This window comes from Peromyscus maniculatus, chromosome 3 (genome assembly GCF_049852395.1).
Source record: "Peromyscus maniculatus bairdii isolate BWxNUB_F1_BW_parent chromosome 3, HU_Pman_BW_mat_3.1, whole genome shotgun sequence".
NCBI classification, from domain to species: Eukaryota; Metazoa; Chordata; class Mammalia; order Rodentia; family Cricetidae; genus Peromyscus; species Peromyscus maniculatus.
This window is the reverse complement of record NC_134854.1, coordinates 37,690,569-37,715,889: the sequence shown is the minus strand read 5'-3', so window position 1 is coordinate 37,715,889 and position 25,321 is coordinate 37,690,569. Positions and strand designations below refer to the sequence as shown.

Here is a 25,321-nt window from a genome sequence, read left to right as displayed (position 1 = left end):
GGGCTTGTTCTGATGGAGAATCCTTACTTTCTAGTCACCTTTGTTTTCCGAGAGCATCACATTGTTAATGTAAGTGGTTTGATTAAACTGTCTCTGGCCACTGAGGCATAGATTTAAAATTGATTAATTTGTCCAATAACTGCTAGCAGCTGCTCTCTGTCAGCCCCTGTCCCTTCCCTGCTGGGTCATTTTTCAACATTTTAAGCCATTAAAAAGTATAATGCAGGATCATGTGAGAACCTCCCCTACTTCCCCCTTTTGATGCAGACTAGATGGAAGGGGTGAGTTACTTAAATGGATGAAAGGTTGTATTCTCCCATGTTCTGAGCTCTCTCTCTCTCTCTCCCTCTCCCTCTCCCTCTCCCTCTCCCTCTCCCTCTCCCACCCCTTCAGTCCTTTAGAGCTTCTCTGGTGGAGGGCTTCACTCCCTCGAGCAATCCAGAGTTGCTGGCGGCACGCCTGGCCTGCCTTCTCTACATTTGATGTATGCCTTTCTTTTTCATGTCTTTATCATTTTGTGACATGTGTGTACCATGAGTAATAAATAATGCTAGAATGTTTTTGAGTTTTATATAAGTAGCATCACATACATGATTCTGTAACTTCCTTTTTAAACTCAATTTTATGTTGTTGAAATATGTCTAAGTAGGAAATATATTTTACCCCTTTACACTATTATATAATACTATATTATATAAATGGCTTACTTCTTTTTTTATATTATATTGATATCCATCTCAGACTCTCTCCTACACTCAGTACTTACAATTAAAACCCATGATACAGTAACATGGTGTATATGAGTAAAACCACAGTATAAACATAATGGTGAAATTGTGGACTTATAGGTTAATGTGTATATCCAAATTTATTGGATATTGCCAAGTTTCTGTCCAAAGACACACCAATTTGCACTACCATCACTAACAAACAAGAGTTCTTAGTCCCCCCCCTTTTTTTTAAGAAATGCCAGTTTTTTATTTTTAATTTTTTAGCTTTTGCCAACCTGATAGATGACAGTACTATTTTGGTTCTTTAATTTGTATTTTCATGATGGTAAGCATCTTTTCAGATTTTTTAAGTCATTTGGGTTTCTTTCTTTTTTGAAAAACATATTTTCTAATTCTGTGCTTTTCTCACTATTTCTTTTTGGGTTTTATTATTATTTATGCTATTTTTATTATTTATGTGTTCTGGATAGCATTCATTTATCTCCATTTCAAATAAAAATTCATTTTCAAATGCAAGTGGTTTCCAAAATCTTTAGATTATACCCAGTAAAACATGATCAGAATTCAGGTTAAGAACAATGCCTTCACTCCTTTCTCCCTCTTGACTGGTGAGGTATGGAGAAATGCATTAAGTACCAATCACTAACTCTTCATTTCAATTTGCAGACAAAGATTTTACTAGGAGTTATTCCACAGCTGTATAGAGCTCTTTAGAAAATGAAAAGTTTTTTTTAAAAGAAGTTAGTCATATAAATTAAAGTAGGATTATATTAATCATCATACTATTCTCTTAGTAAAATATTTGTTGAATAACTGAGTCATAAAGGGATGAAGTTTTCTCTTTATATTGTGTATCTTGCAATAGTTGTCCGCTTCATACTCCATGGGCTCTTTAGAAGTAGGTTTTACCCAGGAATAAACATCAGAACTATGTGGGGACCATTTAAAAGCCACCCACCCTCTTTTAATTAAGATCTACTCAACACACACTTGAGAGCATCATATGCCACGGGGCAGGTAGTGCTTTGTCTTTCTAAGAAAACTCTGATAACATTTATTATAATAGAGATACATATGAAATTAAAAACAACTTCTCCAGGCTCTTATTCAGTAAGACCCCTTACTGTACCAGAAGGCAATTGCCTTTGTTGGCATAGGAAGGTCTGACAGGCTCTCTATCCAACTGGCCTAACTGCTGTCATGTTCTCTTGGACATTTCCAATGCATTTCTATTTTCTAGTTTAACTTTTCTCAGTAACTTTAACTTGGATATCTGGGAGATAAATGGAAAAATCTACATGTATTGATTATCTATATTCCCTTTAGTTTTGCTAGTATTTGACATATATATTTATTTACTGTTATTAGGTGCCTTTATATTTATGATTGTGATATCTTCTCAATGGGTTGACCACAATTCATCCTTACATCTTTTTACAATGACTTTGTCTCCTGTTACAGTTTTGACTTAGTCTTTTTTCCCCCAATACACATATAGCCAGCACCTTGATTCTCTTTCCATTTACATGGGATATTTTTTCTCATCATTCCACTATCATCTCACTCATATCCTGAAATCTTCTGAGAGATGAAACACTGAAAAATTTCCATCTAGATCAGGAGAAAAAGTAGGATGCTCACTCTTTTTCTTTTTGAGATAGGCTCTCATGTAGCCCAGGCTGGCCTTGAATATACTACATAGCCAAGGATGGCCTTGAATTCTTGATTTTTCTGACTACACTTCCAGAGTGCTGGCATCACAAGAATGTAGCACCATGTCTGGATTATGTAGTGCCAGGGATTAAACCCAAGCTTCATGCATGCTAGACAAGTACTTTACAAACTAAGCCATAAAGTCAGCGCCTAGGATGTCCACTCTTTTACTCTTATATATATATATTTAGAAAAATTTTTTATTCATTTGACATACCAATCACAGATCTTCCTCTTCCTTCCCCCGCCCCATCCCTTCAGCCTTCTCTCCCCCAATTCCCTCCTACAAGAAAGTAAGGCCTCCCATGGGGAGTCAGCAGAGCCTGGTATATTCAGTAGAGGCAGGTCCAAGCCCTTCCCCTGCCTCAAGGCTGTGTGAGGTGTCCCACCATAGGTAGTGGTGGATGCCTACTCTTATTACCCTTGTTCAGTATAATGCTAGAAGTCCTACACAGACCAAGCAAGAATATGTAATAAAGACATGGAAATTGGAAATGAAGAAGTATGTAGTATGTTTTTTTTTTAAAGTAGCAAATACAGGATCTAACACACACACACACATACACACACACACACAAAAAAAAAAAACCTGTTAGAACTAATAAATGTATTTAGTACAGTTACAGGGAAGACAATCAACATATAAAAATAATTATGATCCTATAATTAAAAGTTAGCTAACAGAGAAAGAAATGAAGAAAAAACTATCTCTTACAATAGCTTCAAAAATATTAAGGAACACATTAAACCAATAAAGTGAAAGGTATAATATACCTAAAGGATTTGTGTTTTATAGTATTATTTTTCATAATACATTGATAAAACAAATTGAAGAAGAGATAAATAAGATGAAATATATATTTAGGTGAGGGAAAGAATTTATATTGTTAAAATGTCCATACTAACCAAAGAGATCTATAGAATTAATGTTATCTCTATGAAAATTCCAATGACAACTTTCACAAAAACAGAAAAAATAAAAGTTGACTCTGGAATTTATACAGGACCACAGAAGATTCCAGATAGCTAGAGCAATCTTGAGAATAAAGAGCATGGCTGGAGGCATCACACAGTGATTTAAAGCTTATTACAAAGCTATAATAATTAAAACAGTATGGTACTATATAAAAGTAGACTTATAGACACAGAAAAAGCACTTTCTAGGGAAGTTTGTGCAAATATAGATAACTAATCTTTATAAAGGTACAAAGACTATGCCATGAATGGAGTTGGAAAAACCAGGTATCTCCATGGATATGAAAAAATTGGAACCTTATATCATATATAAAAATCAACTCAAAGTGAATTAAAGACAAATATAGGATTTGAGGCTGTGAAACACCTGAAGGAAACCAAGGAATAAGCTTCCTGACCATAGCTTTTGCTGTTATTCTCTGTATATGACATAAAAACTAAAGGCAACAAGGCAAATATAAAAAGTAGGACTATATCAAGCTAAAGAAGTTCTTCATGGCAAATAGCAGCCAATGAAAGGAAAGCCAGCCTCTGAGTGGGAAGGCATGCTTGCCAACCATGTATCTGAGAAGAGTTTAGTATCTGAAGTATGTAAGGGGATCATGTAATCCCATAGTGAATGTTAACAACCCAACTGAAATGCAGAGACGAGGAATTCAAAAGACATTTCCTCAAAGAAAATTTATGGATGGGCAACAGGTACATGAAAAATGCTCAGCTTCACTAGTCATCAGGGGGACGGAACTTAAAACACAGCCAGTTTTCTCACTTTCATTAGGATGGCTACTGTTAAAAAGACAAGAGATAACGAACAGAGGCAAGGATGTGGTAGAAATGTAAGTACCAAGGCATGGCCATTGTGGAAAACACTATGGTGATCCCTTAAAACAACAACAACAACAACAACAAACCCAGAATCTTAGTAGACATGCCAGATACAGAAAAACAAACACTGCGAGGAATTACTTTTCTGGTGACATCTGTAAATGTAAGACTCCAGAAACACAAGAAAACAAAATGAGCCGGGCAGTGGTGGTGCATGCCTTTAATCCCAGCACTCGGGAGGCAGAGCCAGGCGGATCTCTGTGAGTTCGAGGCCAGCCTGGGCTACCAAGCGAGTTCCAGGAAAGGTGCAAAGCTACACAGAGAAACCCTGTCTTGAAAAACCAAAAAAAAAAAAAAAAAAAAAAAAAAAAAACCCAAAAAAAAACCCAAAAAAAAACCAAAAAAACAAAATGAGTGAAATAGTGGTTGCTAAAGTCTAAGGAATGAGAGAAATGGGAAGATATGGGTAAAGGGGCACAAAACATTGGTATAAGATACAGGTTCTGGAACTAACATATACTTCTGTAGCTACAATGAATAACACACACACACACTGTCTCTCTCTATATCAATTGCTAAGAGAATAGGCCTTAAATATAATCAATTGCTTTCATGTAACTTTATTTGCTGATTTACTAATTAAATTGTACAAATAAATGTATAAACTGTACTGATATGAAAACAACACATTGAAAATCTCAAGTATATATAATACTTTTATAATGCTGTCTGTGTATGCATATATGTGTGTGTGCATATATGTGCACCCATATAAGAGCACAAGTGCCACAGAATATATGTGGAGGTCAGAGGACAACTTGCAGGGTTTGCTTGTCTCCTTTTATCATGTGGTCCTGAGGGCTAAACTCTGGTCATTAGGCTCAGTGGCAACCTTCACTCTCTGAGTCATTTTCCTGGACTTTCATTCTATTACCCTCATTCCCCAGGGACTCTCTGGAGTGCTATAATCTTTTATTGGGATTATCTATATCTTTTCCATGTGAGGATAATGCATCTGGAGCATCTGCTCATGTTTTACTCTATGATACTAGCCCTGCTGCCAGAGCTTTGTTTTCTCTCTCCAGCTGGTGAAGTTCCACCAAGACCCTACTTAAATCTCACTTCCTCTAAGGTACCTCCCCAGGACATAGCTCACCTTTCCTATTGCAGATGATCAGTGCTTCTGGGAGACTGCACAGGGAATATTTCTGATGAAGAAAGTCAAACCTAGGAGCTTGTGCATGCTAGGCAAGTGTTCTACCACTAACATATACCCTCAGCCTAACAAGCTCCCCCTTTTTTATTAGAATATAAGTACACAATTATATTGTTTGTAGCTGAAGTTTTCCTCCTGGTCCTGCCTTGCCCACAGTCAGGACAAATCTCTCTCACCCGCCAGTCCCAAAGCTGCTCAGAACCAACCAAGTAAACACACAGAGACTTATATTGCTTACAAACTGTATGGCCGCAGCAAACCTCTTGTTATCTAGTTCTTATATCTTAAATTAACCCATTTCTATTAGTCTATAAGTTGCCACATGGCTTGTGGCTAACAGGTACCTTACATCTCACTTGTCATGGCAGCGGCTGGCAGTGTCTCTCTGCCTCAGCCTTCCACTTCCCAGAATTCTCTTCTCTCTTTGTCCTGCCAATACTTCCTGCCTGGCTACTGCCAATCAGTGTTTTATTTATTAACCAACCAGAGCAACACATTTAACATACAGAACATCCCAGAGCAATTGTTCTTACAATAAAATTGGCTTAGTCCTGAATCACTTCACCCCTTTCTTCTTTTCTTCTTGCAGTCTCCCAGAAGCACTGATCATCCTCCGGTTCCAAACACTAGAATTGCTTTAATGGCTAGCATTCTCTGAGACTGGGTTCAGTATTCTTATGTCCCAGCCCACTCTTCTTTGTTGTTTTAGTTTTCCTGTGGAAAATAGGCTTAGTGTGTCTACCATAACCATCCTGTTTAATGCTGCTTTCCTTGGGCAGACAGACACTCTTTCCTCTTCCTGTACTGGGTCATTTTGTGGGGTTTGTGCTTTGCCACATCTCTTGTCTTGCAAGTTTCAGAAATATTTGTTTTATTTGTTGGAATGCCATCTGGAGAGAAAGTCTAATTTTTGATAGTAGATCCAAATCTTCTCTTGAACTTGTTTAACTGCCAGGTTGTGCTGCAATGACTGGTTTAAAAATACAGTTATGACAATCACATCTCTTTACTGTACTCAGCCTTGCTTTTGTGTTATCAGTCTACGTAGACACACAACTCCAAAGCACGGGGATTGAAGCGTTCCATCAGTCAATCATTGTTTTCCTTTATTACAAGCCATCATTATCTTTAATTGATTAATGACTTAGAATGCACGAGGCAGTATTTTAACATTATCCATCACCACATTTAATTAGTACAAAAGCTCTTCAAGGTACATATGCTGTGATCTCCCTGCTGTGATGACAAAGTTGAGGTTACTCAGTTCTTAATGACTAAGCCACGATCTGCCAAAATCCAGGCTCATAACATTTAGGCTACTTTATGACCCTCAATGATTTCCAGTGTTTATCTGCATTTTTAGAAATGTTTGTTCTGGTTTAAAAAAGAGAATAAATCCACACTCAATTGCTTAGACTAGAAAGCATGAAAAAAATTACACATGAGTATGTCTAGGCTACAAAGGGCAAGATTTCTCTTTCACACTTGCATGATTCTGAAAAGAACTTTATGCTTGTTTTATTTAGTGTATCTTAGCTCACACTGGTAGCTGAAAAGCAAAGAGAATCCACTGGAAATTTCATTTTATTGGCAGTCTGCAGGAAAGTAAATTGGCAGCTGAAGCCACAATCAGTATTAAAGATGATTTTGTTCAGTGTTAGAGATGGAACCCAGGGCCTCGTGTGCAGTAGACAAGCACTCAACCAACTCAACTACATTCCCAGCTTCCTCTTCATGATCTTTGATGTCTGAGCTATTCCAGAGCATGTGAACACAGCCTAGGATGAAAATTTCTATATTGGGGCATCTTCTGGATTCCTAATATTCCAGGGAGGCACATTATAAGGCAGGATGGACCAAAGCAAAACAAATGACTGCTCTTCACCAACTTCTTTTATCTAGGAGTTCTGCATATCAGCTCTGTAGGTGAGGAATCGAGCAGGGGAACAGTTCATGTCTGCAGGGGACAGGATGAGGAAAGAAGCTGCGTAACAAGACAGAGGAAGGCCATGGTGCTCATTGCTAAATCCTCTATGTTGAAGAAGGGCCATCTGAGGAAAGAGGCGTTGAGAGAAGCCCAAAGGCCACAATGCTCTGATAGAAAACCTTTCTGAGTATCTATTAAGTGAGAAGTGTGATGAGAGAGTGGAGGATACAAATATGTTTACAACATAATATCATATGTTGTAGTGGTTTGAGAAAAAATGGCCCCAAAAGGGAGTGGCACTATTAGGAGGTGTGGCCTTGTTGGAGGAAGTGTGTTACTCTAAAGGAGGGCTTTGCGGGTTCATGTATTCTCAAGCCATGGCCAGTTGCCTGCACAAGATGTAGAACTCTTAGCTGTCTCTCCAGCACCATGTCTGCTTGCACACCACCATGTTCTACCATGATGATACTGGACTAAACCTATGAAAATGTAAGCCACCCCAATTAAATGTTTTCCCTTTATAAGAGTTGCCATGGTCATGATGTCTCTTCACAGCAATAGAAACCCTAACTAAGACACATATCAATGTTCTTATAATCTACAATTAAATTTTGCTATGAAAAGAATCAACTAAGTGCTGTGATGAAGATCTTTAAAGGTGATTGCTACCTTGAGCTATATATAAAAAAACAATTCCAAGTGAATTATGGATTTCAACATGAAATTCAAACCTTAAAACCTCTAGAAAAAAGTAAGACTTTAAAATAGGATAGAATTTCTTAAAGTACAAAAACACAAACAGTATAGAATTTTGTTCTATTTGATCTTAAAAGATTTATAAATTTAATTTCATTAAAAGAACATTTTAAAGAAAAGAGTGACCACAAACTTTGAAAAGATATTTGAAGCATATAATGAAAATTTAATATCTAGAAAGTATAAAAAAATAAGGAAACACTAAAATAATTAAAAAGTGAGTAAGAGATATCAAAATATATATCACAGAGGGAAAATGACTCAAATATGAAGAGCTGTTGATTAGTAATCAGTAATCAAATTAAAACCATAGTGATATATTGTTCCATATCCACTATAGTAATATAAATTTAATATAAATTTTATATCAAGTGTTGACCAGATATAGAGCAACAGGGATTCACACATTAGATATAGAAATGTACATATTGGGTAAAGGGTTTGGAAAAGTTTCTGGCATTATTTTACAATTATGAAGTCATTCTGACACATACTTCAGGTTTCTGGGATGTACCTTAGAGAAAATCTTGCCAACATGTATCAGGAGACCTTTCAAAGAATTTCCCTTTTCAACAGTAAAAGATTAGAAACCACTATGGTCCCCTTCAGCAGGAAAATGGATACACAAATCAATAGTTGGGTGAGAGTAAAGTACTGTAGTAAAATATGTAGAGAATGGGTTATTATACATTCTCTGTGACAAATTTTCTCTGGAATAAAGGGAGGAAAGTGCAATGCCTTTGAAGCTAAAAGTTGTGAAGCTCAGCAACATCACTGAGAGGTATGGCCATGTGCTAAGGAGTGGCTGAGAACCCATGAGAATTCCCTCTAGGAGGCTGTGGTGGAGACAGGCACAAAAGAGACACGGGGCATTGTCCTTGTGTTTTCCAAAGCTGGCTGGTGGCTGCACAGACATGTTGTGGGATAATCTTTTTGTACACTATGAAGAAGTGTCTCTGCCAAGGCACCTTCTGATTGGTTTAATAAAGAGATGAGCAGCCAATAGCTAGTCAGGAGAGGATAGGCGGGACTTCCGGGCAGAGACAGGAACTCTAGGAAGAAGAGAGGTGGGGTTTGCCAGCCAGACATGGAGGAAGTGAGATATACTCTACTGAGGAGAGGTAATAAACCATGTGACAGAACGTAGATGAATAAAAATGGGTTAGTTTAAGTTTTAAGAGCTAGTTGAGAACAAGCCTAAGCTAAGACCAAGCTTTCATACTTAATAAGAAGTCTCTGTGTCATTATTTGGGACCCAGCGGTCCAAAGAGAGTCCGACTGCACAGGTACTTATTGTTATTGTTGTTTAGACCGCTCATATATACTCTCTTTTCTACATTATTGTATAACAATGATGTAGCTAAACTGGTGCTACTGGAGTGCTACTGAGCATGTGGGAGTTTTTCATGCCTGTGGTGGTGGAGGTGAGAAGCAGGAACTGGTTCTACAATGTAGTTAGAACTGGTCTTTGAAAGACAAAAGAGTTGTGAAGAGAGAAACAGTCAGAAAGTTCCACTTGGGAAGAACAGGAGGAAAGATATAAATGTGTGAGATGGCACCATGTGTCCCCTGGACAGCAATGATTGCAGTATAAACAGGGACTACAGTGGCAGAGAAGGGTGGGGATTTCGTTCAGGTAACAGGGATGGCCTTCCTTTCCTTCTTTCCTTCCCAACTTGGGAACATATCTGGATCTCAACCTTAAGGTAAAGGCAAGTTGTTACAGACTTTTGGGGAAGCAAGAAACTCAGTACTCCTGTGGTTTAGAAACATAATTTTGGTCTGAAGCATGAATGGGAGAAATTAGAGGCAGATGGGTTCCACCTGGTTACAGGAATAGTTCAGGATTACAATGATGGGGTCCGCATTATGGCAGAGGCAATGGAATGGAAGGGTAATGCATGATTTGGGATCTCACTCAGGTTTCCCAATATATGCCCACCTCCAGAAAGACACTGGCTGAAGGAAGACATCATGCTTTTTTTTTCAGCTCCTGTTCAAGACTGAACATACTCCTGAACTTGCAAGCTAATTGTGAGCATTAGCTCAGAGTCTTGTCTTGCCCCAGTTCCCTTTAACACAGGGAGTGCCTCTCAGTGTTTTATGGTTCCCTCTGGAACGAGACAACCATATTTGAAATGATCTCTGTCCAAAATTTATTAATTCATTTTGCTTACTTATATCTGGCCTTAACTTCTCTCTCAGAGCTGTCATTTTCTCAAGGTCTTAAATGGAATTGACATTAACATGAATAAATTGAAGAATCTCTTCTCTTTTGCAAGAAGCTTAAGCTGCTGACAGCATCTCAGAGACTAGTGGGAAATTCATCCTTTTGGCAGATAACTATACAAATATTCAAGACACTGACATATACAGTAGGAGTGGGTGGGTGGTGTGAAAGGGAAGATAAGTACACCGAACATCCAATAGGCAATCAGAATTTCAGGTTAGGCAGTAAGAAGAATATCAGTCAATAGTCCTGCATCTTCAAGCCAGTCGGTGACTGTGCTGTGCGATACTGGATCAAACAGAGGTGATGGATCCCAATATAAAGAAGAGCTTATGGGAAGTCATGCATCCTGTCAAGTTGAACCATTCATAAGTCTGATGTAGCAATGACCTTTTTTATCCTGGAGTACCACTTCAATACAATAGGGAACAGGAGGACACAGCCACAGGGACAGAAGGAGACTGAATCTGTGCATGGTGCTTGTCAGCAAGAGCAGCACTCCTGGGGTACAGCAACAAAGAAGGAAGAGGCAGGGCCCAAGATGAATTTAAGACTAGAGAATCCAGCTTCAACTGCAGGATGACAAATGCCATTTCTTATAGCATCTAAAAAGTCATCTCCTAGATGTAGAGGGTAAGAATGGCGGTAACCAGAGACTTAGGGAGGGGGAGAAGCGGGACATTGCAGAAGGTACAGAAGTAGAATTAGATGACAGGAGGAATATATTCAAGAGACTGTAGCTAATGACAATATTCTTTAAAGAAAACAGAAGTAGGTGCTGAGCATTCTCATAAAGCTGTCTGCTATGGAAGGTAATGTTGATGAGCTATATTTAATCACTATTCAATGTGTATATTGAAATGTTGTGTTGCATATGATAAATGTGAGATTCAATGGCAGCTGCCAATTTGAACTAAAAGTTCAACAAAATGTACCTTCTTCTCAATGTCTTCTAAAGTGCTCTGCTGTACAAACTAAATCATGCTTGGACTAGGACCAAGGGATGCTGAACATCCATTTCCTGACTTAAAAAGCTGTGTGGGTGAAGCGGGTAAACTGAGAAGCCATCAGGAGAGTAGAGAAGACAGCGGCAGGGCCAGGAGCAGATGGCTAACTTGCTCAAACACTGCCCTGGGGACAGAAACAGGGACAATCTTAATTTGCTCTCAGGTAGAGATGATGGCTGGCATAAAAGAGGAACTACACCCACAAGTCTCTTCTCACTGAAGAGGGAAGTAAATGTGTTCTCAGCACAGCCTTGTAAACTTTCCACTCTTTCCTGTGCGCATACCCTCCTAACCCCAGGTATAATTAAAATGCAAAGACTCTCCTCGCTTCTAATTTATTCAATTTCCTCTCTGTCTTTCCACACCAAGATGCAGTCCTAATGCTAACCCTTTGATTCCTTACCAAACCTTTCGCTAGCCCCCATGGGAAGCTGCTTTTGAAATGGCCCAAGGTTGGGCACCCAACAGAAGAAACAGCAGAGAAGTGGAGCCCTCCTTGTGTGGATAATGAGGCTGAAAAAGCAAGAATGCAGCGTGATGCCCAGCCAGCTGCCTTCTCTAATCAACCCTCATTCCTCAAAGGAACTCAGGCAACTCATTTAACACACAATGTTCACAGGTCACACACTGAAAAGGAAAGGGGAATGGATTCATCTGCCAGAACTTTCTCCTTTCCTTCATAAAACGCACGAGCAGAGCCCAGATGATAAAGGAGAAATCCCTCATTTGCAGACTCTCCAGAGGATAATCCAGGTAGGGGCTGAGGGCCACCTGGGCATCAGGAGGAAGGGGCTATGATGACAGGAAGAGGTCACAGGCCTTAGAGACGACCTCGCTGGGCTTACTGAGTCCCAGCACCCCCAGGTGATGAAACCCTGCATGATCCCATCAGCTTCGGTATTTCTCCAGCTAGGCTGCTTTATTCCTAACTCTCCACTCAGGCTTTAGCTTCATCAATCTCAGCTCACTCACCTGCACTGACCTGGAGCAGCTTAGCCCTGCAGAGTGCAGACCTGCTCAGCTCTGGTTTTCCCATCAGCCCCACTGCACTGGCGTCTTTCCCAATGGGCTCCGGCACAGGTGTCGTGGGATCTTTGTTCTCTCATGGTTTGCAAAGCACCACTTTTGAAGTTTTTCGTTATTTCTGACTTGACCTTACTTTGTTTCTTTCTTGCTCTGTCAGCCATACTTGGTGACAGGTAGCTTACACAAGAAGAAAACAGGTCGTGAAATGTCTCAAAGCTTAAGATTAAAGAGATTTTTTGAAAGCACAATAGAGTTTTACAAATACTACTTCACAGACACTGCATAACTTATAATAAATACATATATCCCCAACGGCAATGTGTTTACCTTAGGGCATATTATTTTAAAACAGTAAGAAGCGACTATGAGTTAGCTGAACGTATGCTATGTTCGTACATCACTGACGAGAGATGGCGTCTGTCTGGTTTATCAGCCTCTGTGTCCTTGTACTTAGTAAGCACAGCTCATTAACTTCAGGGGAAAGGAACCTGAGTGTTTGCACTTTGAAGGCTCCTGTTTACACACTACGTGGTATGTATGAGCACCTCCACATGTAGTGTTGGGCACTGGGGTACAGGACACACGCCCAGAGCAGCATGGCTTCTGCTGTGCTGAGGCCTGCACACTGCAGGGGCTGCTTTCCTACATAATCGCATACAAAGTGTGAAATGAGGTCTGAGACAAATGCTATGAAGACGTGTCTGAATGAGCAGCGAGAGCCAAGGACAGTGGATCTGACCAGATAAGAAGTTCACCAAGTGAGGGGAGGAGAAGGAGTGTCCGATAGGAACACTTCCCCAGAGCCCACGGGGGGCTGCCGTACAGTGTCAGAGGCCGCAGGAAGGGCCACGTGCCAGAGGGAGGGCCAGGCAATCTTGTCAGGACTGATATTTACCCTGAAATAAGTGGGGTGCCACTGAAGGGTTGTGAACAGTGGGCAGGTGGATCAGCACAGTGCTTGAAAAAGGAACCAGTGAATCGAGTAGGTGTAGATGTAAATCCCAGTCAATTTACATTTGGAAGCTTAGAGCCTCTTGGCATGTACACTTACTTAAAAACACTTTCTGTACCTCTGCTTAGAGAAATGGGGAGTTTAATGGAATTATATTAGGAAGAGAGAGAGAGAGAATAGGGAGAAAAAGGAAAATAGACTTTGTTGAAGAATTTGCAGGATACCAGGACACTACCATTTCACTAATTGCTAATGTTGTCATGACTCATCCTGCCGGACAGGACACATTCTTCTGGTCTCTCAGGCTCCCTTTCAGTGTTTATGAACCCTGGAGGCTGTCCAGAGGAAGGCATGGGATCGAGATTATTGTGGCTGTGAGCCTTGACAGGGTGGTAGCATGTCCAAGGCTCTGTGTGTGTGTGTGTGTGTGTGTGTGTGTGTGTGTGTGTGTGTGTGTGTTAGAGATTGCAATTAGAACCTTATACAAGCCAGGCAGTACTTTGCTGAACTATAGCCTCAGCCTTTATCTCACTGTTTCTACCCAAGTCTACCTGCTGGAAGACTCTATGTGTGTGAGTCTCTTGCTGCCAGGGGCAGTCAGTCTTACCATTGAACCTAAAGGCATGTTATTTCAAGGTGGTGTGCCAAGCTATTGAAGATGGCTTCTCTTCCAGTTTAGGTAAAGCCTCCAGCTAGGCGGGCCTGCATGTCTGTGTCCTCGACATACAACCTGGATGCTGGGGAAGGCTGGAGAGAATTCCTCTGAGTAGTCTCTAGGAATCTGTTTGCTACTAAATGTCCCCTCTCTCAAAGCTGATTCTCCTAGATACCACAGGGCTTGACAAATGCTAAGTAATTCAGGCCACTGGAGTATCTACATGTGAAAGCCACTATCTTTGAAATTCCACATACACCAGTGAGACATATGATCCACATTTATACATATTTTTCTCTGTAGATGCATTTATGAAACTCTTCCAGCTTTCCTGAATTAGTGTATTGTTCTGAAAGTAAATAAGGGCCTTGAAAGGGGTGGAGCCCACACCGTGTTCCCGCAGAAGCTGCTCTGTCCCCTTTCATAGCCGTCTAGTGTTCCCCTTGCCCTGGCATTTGTTTACAGCAAATGACAAATACAAGGCGATTGCAAGTCTCACGTGGCCTATATACTTCTTTTGTGTGACCTGCATGGTTTTTAAAATGAAACAATTTTAAGTCTAGTTAATTCTTAAAAACAAAACAAAACACAACACAGCTTTTGGCTTGAAAAATCAAAGGCTTAGCATAAAGAAGCTGGGGCTCCTACCCATCAACAGTTGGCCCCAGTTTAAAGGCTCTCTACTCTTCATTCACACACGCCCTGCAGGGCTGCTGCTGGCGTGTGAATCTACAGCTGCCCTCGCCGCCCTCTCTGAACTGTGGTCCCAGCGTCGGAGGAAGAACGCAGCAGAGGTGCCGCTCTTCCAGGACCTGCCGTGTGGGATCCCTCTGTGCTGCAGAGTTCTCAGGCACAGATGTGGCAAAGACGCATCAGGGGCTTTGTGGGCAGGAGCCGCACAGCTGGGGGACTGGAGGTGCAGAGGAAGGAGAGGAGGGTATAAGGGAATGAGCACGGCTTCACATGGGGACCATCTTCAGGGCTTCCGTGTGGCATCCGAGGTGGGTGTGGGCCAATTGGAAGGTTGTTAAAAGTAAATGCTGCTCTAACTTTTGTTTCTAGCAACCTGGAAACCCTGAGCCACCTCACTAGTGCTGAATAGCAGAGTCCTCTGATGCCAAAACAAGTGAAAGACGGGACCCTGGAAGGCAAACACACACCTCGGCCACTGTTGGCTTGGGGGGATGCTGGCTTCCTTCTGTAAGTCTTTGAGTTTTCAGAACAGATCTGAGCAAGGAGGAAACACCTGCCTGTTCCCAGAACTCGAGTTTCCATGGCTTGGTAACAATGATAGATACCACACTTAGGGACAAATTGGGAAGTCTAACAGGAGACATGAATGTGAGCTGGGACTCCAGATGACTGCCCAAAGGAAGCCAATAAAAGAAAGTTTCAAAGAATGTGATAAAGGAAGACCAATAGAAAAGGGACAAAATGAAGTGACAGGGTTAAATAAATTGTATTAGCACAGAAATTAGTACACACTGACTATTGTGAACTTGGGGAAACAGATTATTTAAAAATAAGAACTTAGACTTTTAGATAAGCATATCAAATATAAAGACATAGAAAAGCTGAAAACATAGAAGAGATGATCTAAAGAAAACTAGCTTCTTATATGAGTCAAAACATACTTTAAAACAAAACAAATAGGAGACGGCAGGTGTGACAATCTTGACTGTCAACTTGGTGGCATTTAGATGATAAAAGAAACAAATTGGCATGTTTATGAGGGAGTTTCTGATTGGGTTAATTGAGGTAAAAGACTCACCCTGAATGTGGGTGGCACCATTCTCTGGGCTGGGGTCCAGGGCTGGATAAAGGAGAAAGTGAGCAGCATGCATCTCTCTCTGCTTCCTGACTGACCTGCAAGTTGGCCTTACCTCCTGCTACCACTGCTTGCTTACTTCCCTCTTGTGGAATATTATTTTAAGGTGTGTTACTTTTGTTTATGTTGCATTTGTTTAACTCTGTGAAGTTGTGTTACTTTGCTTGTCTAAAACACCTGATGGTCTAATAAAGAGCTGAGTGGCCAATAGTGAGGCAGGAGAGAGAAAAAGGCAGGGCTGGCAGGCAGAGAGAATAAACAGAGGGAGAAATCTGGGAGAAGAGAGAAGGAATGAGAGAGGAAGGACATCAAGGCCAGCCACCCAGCCAGTCATGGAGTAAGAGTGAAAGTAAGATTACAGAAATAAGAGCCGGGCGTTGGTGGCGCACGCCTTTAATCCCAGCACTCGGGAGGCAGAGCCAGGCGGATCTCTGTGAGTTCGAGGCCAGCCTGGGCTACCAAGTGAGCTCCAGGAAAGGCGCAAAGCTACACAGAGAAACCCTGTCTCGAAAAACAAAAAAAAAAAAACAAAAAACAAAAAAAAAAAAAAAAAAAGATTACAGAAATAAGAAAAGGAAAAGCCCAGAGGCAAAAGGTAGAAGGGATAATTTACAATTAAGGAAAGCTGGTAAGAAACAAGCCAAGCTAAGGCCGGGTATTCATAATTAAGAATAAGCTTCCATGTGTAATTTATTTGGGAGCTGGGTGGCTGCTCCCCCTCACCCCAAAAGAACAAAAACAACCCACACTTGCCCTGTCATGAAAAACTGTACCCTTAAATGGTGGGCGACACAAACCCTTCCTGTCCTAGTCTGCTATTGCCAGGCATTTTGTCCCAGCAGTGAGGTGCACAAGGAACACAAGAGCTCATCACGTAATACGTTTCACTCACCTAGAAAATGAAATCTGTATCTTAGTACCAAACGACATGACATCAAAACACCCAAGGAAAAGTCAACCACTCCTCAAGGGAAACTTTACAGGGAAAATATTTTTAGAGTCCAGATTGGCATTTAATAAGTATAATGGATAGAAGTGCCAGTGCAGAGTGTTTGAACAGGGCAGTACTGAGGCTTCACTCAGGGGACTCGCCACTGCACTTCCTCATCCTCTCCAGGCCATGCTAGGCTTTACTTATACATGGGTCTTATACAAAAATGTGAACACATTAGGCAAAAGAGTGAGCTGCAACAGATTTGAGAGACTGAAATAATATGCATTATCTGAAGACAATGAAATTATGCTAAAAAAGAATATATAAATTTAACCAGAACAATCCCATCCATTAAAAAAACCTTCTAAATAATGTTCGAGTAAAAGTGATCATAATGGAGTGAGACAATCAATCATAATGAAAATTACAATATATTTAGAATGTAAAACAGTGATTATGTTTCACATCAGAACTATAGCCTTAAATTTATACATTATTATTGGAAACAAAGCTTGAGAATTTGAGCATGAGTCAGAGCACAAGTCATGTTAGAAATCAGAATGCATTCTAGAACACAGAAATTTAAATAATGAACATACCTATAATAAAATAGCCTTGAGTGGAAAGCCTCAATCAATGTTGATATGAACATCCAACTGCTGAGCAGGAAGGAGCTACAGGATTAAGCCAAGGCAAATGGATGGGATGAAAGGAAATACCAGCTGGGCGGTGGTGGCACACGTCTTTAATCCCAGCACTTGGGAGGCAGAGGCAGGCAGATCTCTGTGAGTTCGAGGCCAGCCTGGTCTACAAAGCAAGTTCCAGGAAAGGTGCAAAGCTACAGAGAGAAACCCTGTCTTGAAAAACCAAGAAAAAAAAAAAAAAAAAAGAAAGGAAATATCAAACATTAAAGCAAATGAGCAGGAGGGTGAATATGTGAGTCAGTCATCTGACAAGGCCGAAGGAAGTTGGGAAAACCTTGGGCATGATTTGTAAAACTAGGATTGAGAGGATACACATAATAGTCCAAAGAGAGACATAAATATGTGCTCTGCATGAACCTGTACCCGACTTTCATATTAACGCACCAATGAAAAAAAATCACATGATACCTTTTATGGAAATAGGAAAAGTAACTAGAATTCATCACTTATTCCTAACAAGCCTTTCTGGCAAATTAGTAGCAGCAGAAGGAAGCTGTCCTGAGGAAGCTCAGATGATGGTGATCTGTGAGAGCTCATCAAACACCATGCTAATGAAGGCATCAGAGGCACTCCCTCTGCAGGCAGGAAGCCAAGGAAACAAAGAGGGAACGCAGCTAAAGGACTTAAAAGGAATTATAAAAACAAACAAACTTTGTTTTCAGGAAATGTGATTATGACAAAGAAAATCTAAATGTTGATTATCAAAATAGTAAGAGAGTTTAGTTGTTTTTGTTAAACGATGTAAACTGATCAATGCCTTAAAAATAATTGTAGACCAGGGAGATACATAAAGTTGCTAGCTGAGCAGGCCTGATGACTGACGTTCCACCCACCAAAGCCCAGGAAAGAAGTCAAATGCAGACAACAGGGCCTCTGTTGCCCCAGTACTCCCAGGGCAAGACGGGAGGTGCGGGCAGTAGGGATGGCAGAAGCCCGGGCCAGCTGGCATGGAAGAGCTGTCTCCAGGAGAAGCTCACAGAAGACTGACTCAGCGGCCAGGGAAACGTGCCGGTGGTGAAAGAGAGAGACAGACTGATCAGATGTGCTGGTTTAGAAACAGACCTACATAACGTAGCCCAACCAACTTGACTCTTGATTAATTGCAGTACTGAGGCCCCAACCTGGGGCCTTTTTCATGGGAAGCCCTCTACCACTGAACTACATGCCCAGCTCTCAATTTTTGAGACAGCATCTTGCTAAGCAGTAAGGCTGTAAAAACTTTTAATTCTGTTCAATGAGACAAAGATGCAAGTTTCCCACTTTCTTTCCACATTAAGCATAAAATGGAGTTTTATTAATAAATTCTGGAGAATGCTTAGATAGCCATTGAAATAGCACCTCTGCCTCACTTACCTTTATTCCTTCCTTAATATAATGTTTTGTTAGTTCTTTGAGAAACTTAGAAAGAAAACTCTGAACAAGAACCAAAGAATCCTGCTGAAAGTAGAGTTGTGCATCTGGGAAATTCAACATTTCTTGACAGATGAACATTGTCATTGACGCAGACAAACAGGCCAGCATAACTTAACTCTTTCCTTTATGCTTGCTTGAGAACTCATTTAGAAAGTCTTAAGAAACTTCTAGAGCTCCTAAGAGTTTTTAAAAATACAGTGACGATTGCATTACATATTTATTAAATAGAATTTATTCTATTTATTGTAGAGTTGTCCTTATAGACCAGGGAGAAGAGAGAGTCATAAAACGATGCTGTGGCATGAGGTTACACATAAAGATGGAAACTGAATGTCTGTCTCCTAGCACAGGTGTCGATGTGTACGACAGTGAGTTGCAGGGTTGGAGAGATGGCTCAGTGGGCCAGAGCCTTTGCTGAGGAGGCATGGGAATGTGAATTCAGATTTCTAGCCTCTCCCCACATGTAAAAAGCTCGGTGTAGCTGCACTTCCTGTACCCGAGCACTGGTGTGTGTGTGTGTGTGTGTGTGTGTGTGTGTGTGTGTGTGTGTGTGTGTATGCGCGCGCAGAGGTGGGAAAGTTGCTGGGGCAGCCAGCCAGTCATCTTAGCCAAAAAGTACAGCAAGTGCCAGAGTCAGTGAGATACTCAGTGTCCTTCTCTGGGCTCTGCATGCATGCACCTTCATCCACACAGGTGCACACACATCCATCACAGACACACACAGATACACACACACACACACACACACACACACACACATCACACTATGTAGGGACAAATATTCAACAGTATGTGAAGAAAAGACACATTTTTCAAGAGGGCATGCCCAGATCTAATAACCATAGGAAAAAATGATGAACATCCTGTGGAATGAAGGCATACAAATTCCTTCACATTCATTGGCCAGCACGTCTTGCTCAATCAGTACAGAGAACCTGCCTCCCAAGAAAAAGATAGAGATGTGGAGAGGGCCTGTGAGAGAGCTCAGAGGGCCAAAGTGATTGCCACCAAACCTGACGACTTGGGCTTAAGCCTCAGGACACATGTGGTGAAAGGAGAGAAGAGATTTCTACAGGCTGCCTTCTGACCCCACATGTGCACTGTGCTACATGCTTTTCTTAAAAATAATAAATGTACTGAACAATTTAAAAACAAAAAGGAGACTAGGCAGGAAGCAATACAGGAAGGCAAATGATGTGGACCTCTAGCCTGCACCTGCGCACCCACACAGGTGGACATGCACCTGAAGGCATGCACACACTGACGTGCAAACTCATGCCCAGATGATATGTCATTTCCTTTTATCAGAGTGAGAGTTCAGAAGACGGAAACACAAGTTCTGTAAGAATGACTACTTATCAACATTGTTGGTATGTGTATAACTTTGCATGGTAACCTCAGATATTGTTTTTGTGCTCCTAGCTAAGTAAATATGTATCTGTCTAGCAATACACTAGTCTAGAGAAAGTCTTACATGCATGGAACTGGAGGGTGTTCAAGGATTGTACTAGTTACAACCTAAGATCCATCGATAGGGGAAATTCCAAATGCCCATAGAACAGGAAGATAGACAGGTACACAGACTGTAGGATATTGACCCAAATGGAAAACTCAGCAGTGAAAATAAATCCACCAACATGGATGAATCTCATGAAAGTAAGTTATAAAAAAGGAACCACAGGGAAAGAGCATGCACATTGTGAGTCATTTGTACAAAGTTCACCAAGTGTGCAAAATGAAATCAGCATTTGTGGGAACAGCAGTCAGAACATCAAGTACTTCTTTATTTAGGGTGGTGGCTCTTTCTATCTAGGGTGGAAAGGTAGGAGGGAATGGAGACATGAGAGGCTGATAATGTTCCCCCTCCCCCTTTTTTTAAAGCTGGGATAAAAGCTCATGGGTGTTTGAAGTATCATTAGTATTTATTTCTGTCACATATGTTAGAAACAGTCTTGCAAGTGGTTCTGTGTTTAATAGTAACAAATTATAAAATAGAATATACATCATTTAAATACTTATTCTGTAATTTCAAGTTAGATGTGTTTGGACCAGGAATAAAACTGATAAATACAAAAGAAGTTTAAATCAGTCAGTTATACTTTTCATTAAGATAACACAAAAGATGGGTAAGGTGTGCCCTTCTTGTACACTGCTTGGCTAGCTAAGGTTTTGGGCCATCTGAAGCCCATTGCAGGCAGGCTCCACAGGGAACCACTAGCCCAGGCATTGTTGGGCACATGCAAAGGCCACACAGCTACCAATGGAGAATAAATGACGTTCTTCATAAATTTCACGGAGATGAGGAATGTATTACATTTTCATGGGAGCAGAAAGCATTTTTGCCTTCTTCCTCTGTGTTTGGGGATGCTAAGCACGTACTTTAGCAGGACCCCACCCTTCATGCTGGTCTACCTTTAGAGAACCATTTTGTTCTCCTCTTAGATTCTCTTACGTTTTATCTGCTGGACTTTTATTAAGCACTCAAAACTATTATTCCCTCCTCCAAATGCCTCACATTTGTCTCTGGATTTCTCACACTCTCTGCAACATTGAGCTTTACCAGAAAGCTATTCTGTACGCTCGTTTTTCTTCGCCTGAGTTTTCTACTTAGTTTCAGTTTTTAATGAGGTTATATTTCTAAGAACTTTGTCCCAGAGACTTATTCATTAGTTATGAAGATTTTATCCCTGTTAACTTTGTTGGAACTAATTTCTCTAATGGTCTAATTTGCTAAATTTCTCTGCCAAACTAATCCTCACGGCTGCAGGAAGCCAGAAAGAACTGGTGTGGTCTACCTGCTTTTCCTCACCTGTTCTATGAAGATGGTTGTTATTTGTCTTGATAAAACTTGGATGCCTAGAGACAAGCTTAAAATAAAAGATGGAAACTAAAGTGTCCCAGAATCCTCAGTAGAATGGTGCCCTTACTTTTGTGTTAACACTTTGCCTGGGTTTCTCTTTGTCCCTACCTAAATTCTGTATTATCATTTTCCTACAACCAGACTAACACAAATGACCAGGAAAGCAAGTCTCAAATGCAGAGGCTCAAATCTGGTGCAATACAAAGTGTCTAAAATCCACAGTAACCATGTCCTAAATCTATGGGCACAGAGACTAGTTCATGTTACAGAAGCACCCAGCCCCTTGGTAGTAATCTGGATTTCAACAATTTTACTGTGGCAGACTAAATCTAAGCTTCTATTAGACCATTACCTCCAAATTTTCTTTTTGATGTTCTTGATGATGAAAATGGGGGAAATACATAGTATCTACCAAACAAATTTGATCAAGTGTGTATGTGTACATGTACATACATGCGTGTGTGCATAGAGAGGTCATACATTGAAATTGGAGGTGACAAAATCATGTTAATAGGGAGGAAATGTGTTGTAGTAGTTCAGAGGCTGGGAAGAACTTCATACTGGCTTCTATTTTTGAGCTATTTTTTAGTGATAGCTCATGAATGTCTAGATCACCTGGCTGTCTCAGGAATCTTGAAAATTTAAAAACCAAGTCATAATACATGTAAGGTTGACAAGACCTTGTAAAACCTTATTAGCACAGATATATAAGCCTCATATGTACCTGAATACTAATAATATCAAGGTAGAAACTTGTAATAAACTGAGAACAAGTCCTTGAGTAACTTTGTTACAGATTTTCCTAACCAATAACCTAAGTATTATCCAGTTAGTGCATTAGCTTAAAATAGTCAAGCCATAAGTCACACAACTATGGATCGTGGTCCTGGATGAAGTCATTTAAATGTGTCTGTGAATTAGGATGTGCATGCTCTGATGAAGTGCAACTGTGTGCCCTGTAACTACAAAACACTGGCAAATCCCGAGACTAACTGCTGCGGCTGTGCCGAGAACCACTGCTGTGGCTGTGCTGAGAACCATTGCTCGGGCTGGGGCTCTATAAAAACTTTGCTCTCTATCTAGGCTTCTGCGACTTAGAAGTCCTGTACCTACTCAGCAGGGAGCCACTGAAACTGGTTTAAAATATGGCGACCTCTAAAGTCACGGGTGGTAGCAGGCTAGGGACTTGCTCCTTACCTCACTAGGCTCTGGTCATTTCTCCCAGGATCTCTGTGCAAGGATTAATTTATTTTATTTAATCACTCTTGAGCTGACTTTGCAGTACAATGCTGGCCCGGGCAGGTGGCTCGGTAGGTCAGGGTACTTACTGAGCACCCGAGTTCAACCCTCATACCACACATTTTGGAAGGAGACAGCCAATTCCCCCTCACTGTCCTTTGACCCCCAAGTGCATTCTGTGGTATGAGCATGCCTCCACCATAAATAAATCAACAAACATAATTCTATAAAAAGAATGTGCCATTCTGGTTTGGAGGGAAACTATAGAGGCAAGAAGCCATGTGAAGACCTTTCCTTCTGATTCCTCAGAGAGAGAAGCATAGGGCAGTGTTGGATCAGGCAGGGACTGTCTATATCTGGAGTCACTCCTGTCTGGGGTAAAATTCCACCCCTACAACCTTCCAGCTATCAGATAATTGTAGAGGATGGACGAAAACAAGATTTTCATTCTTCTTAATTTTGTAGTAGATGATGCCTTGATTTTGGAAACAGAATGATAGACAATAGCTGTGGTGGCGTGAATAACAAGCGCACTTCCCAAGAACAACTGGGTGGCAAGGCTTAGTGCAAGGACCCCAGATTTTAGAACCTCCAAGTCACAGCTTCCCTCTCCCTTTCTCTATGAACTTAAAAGGCAGGGAAAGAGGGCAAGGTTGAGTTCTAGATGTACAAGAAGAATTCAACTTAGTTATGTAGTTGCTGGTGCTGTTTGAGACAGGACAGGAATATATCTAAAGTTATGTTGTTTTGTTTTGAACCTGTTGATGCAGAATGAGTTATTCCATCAATCATCACCTGAGTATGACTGTTACTTTAAAAATCCCTCCTCATGTGCACTCAAACCGAAGCACCTAACTGCTCCAGTTTTTAAGAACAACCTATGTGCTAGAAGCTGAATCCCTTTCTCCTACTGTGCCTGGCTGCCCAATGTCAAAGTCCAAAGGCCAGTCAATAGAAAGGAAACATTCCCAGAGAGACAAGGCCATTTGATTAATGTGTGTGGAGGGGAGGAACATGAAAGGGAAAATAAATTTTGAAAGATTCAACCTCAATGGAAATGGAATTACTGAACTATAGAAGAATAATAGAGCTTGTCTCTATTTCAAACTATTTCTTAAATTTCTTTCCTCTCCCCTCTTCCCTTCATTTCCTCATGAGAAAAATACCAGTATGTTGAGGTTTATCAATCTGTAGACATTTATAAACAGAAAAACAAGAGACACTTTAGTCTTTTATCTTTTTTTGGTTTTTGAGGGTGTGAGTCATACTATTTTTCCCAGGATGGCCGCAAAGTTACTACAGCCTTGATTGTCATCCTCCTGCCTCAACCTCCCCAGTGCTGGCATTATAGGGATGCACCACCATACGGGGCTTAATGATGCAATTCTTTGTGTTTGACCAAATCTTTAAAAGCAAGGTTATGAAACAGAAAGGGTAAAACCTGCTTGTTTGAGAGCATGCCTCAACACCCTCCTGATGCCACAGTGGGGTTCTCATGAGGGTCAAGGAGCTCTGTAATGTGAGGCATCTTACCCTCATTCTGCCGTTCCTTATGGCTGGCCCATCCTCTGCCAATCTTAACACGTACAGATCCATTTTGTATTCCCTTCCTCCACGAATGCTGAATCCAAATCCTTTGGCTCCTTTCTCCATATCCACAGTGAAATAATCAAAATCCTTTGGGAGTGGGGAAAAATGGAAGATGGAATTGTTTAGCATTAGAGGGACTTCAGTGATCAATTTGCTTGTTCCCCTCTCTCTCATAGTTAATGTGTTCAAATAACATGTTGTTAAAAGACACCATCTGCTTTTACAAGACCCAGCTCCAAAGGCTCAAGTAGGTGAGAACAGAGGACTCTGTTAAAGCAAACAGCACAGCTTGGGTTGGCTTTCTTGATAAACTTGCACCTATTGCATGACATCATCCCTTCTAAATTTTCTCATTCATTATTGTTAGCAACATAAATAAGTCTGTCCAACAGTGATGTCTCTCTGTGAGTGTAAACTACAGTTTTATGAGCTGAAAAGTGAACTTGAATGGATTCTGACTGCATCTTTCAGTTGTACACACAACTGACCATCAACTCAGAGGATTAAAAAAAAATAAGTTTTTCTTCCCCCTAAAATGTAGTATGTCTAAGGCTTCCTGACTGTCACCATTCTTAAACTCTGTGGGGATAAAGTTGGTCCTTAATTTAATAATGGGACACAATATAATTGGATAGGATGGAAGTTGTACTTAGTTTCTATCTTGATATCTCATTACCAAGTGATGAATGTTTACCAGACATTGAGCTCTGGTCTTGCTGCCTTGCACAGAGGCTGAGCAT

The 25,321-nt window shown here is 40.8% G+C and overlaps 1 protein-coding gene across 12 annotated transcripts in view; it reads right to left on the bottom strand.

Annotated features, from left to right (window-relative positions):
* Positions 1–25,321, bottom strand: part of Magi2 (membrane associated guanylate kinase, WW and PDZ domain containing 2) — a 1,445,964-nt gene that overhangs the window by 72,568 nt on the left and 1,348,075 nt on the right. For all 12 annotated transcript variants that reach the window (XM_076566331.1, XM_076566328.1, XM_076566327.1 and 9 more), the window contains one exon: positions 24,525–24,668. In XM_076566331.1, coding sequence (XP_076422446.1) covers positions 24,525–24,668 — 144 coding nt within the window. The remainder of the gene's footprint in view (positions 1–24,524; positions 24,669–25,321) is intronic.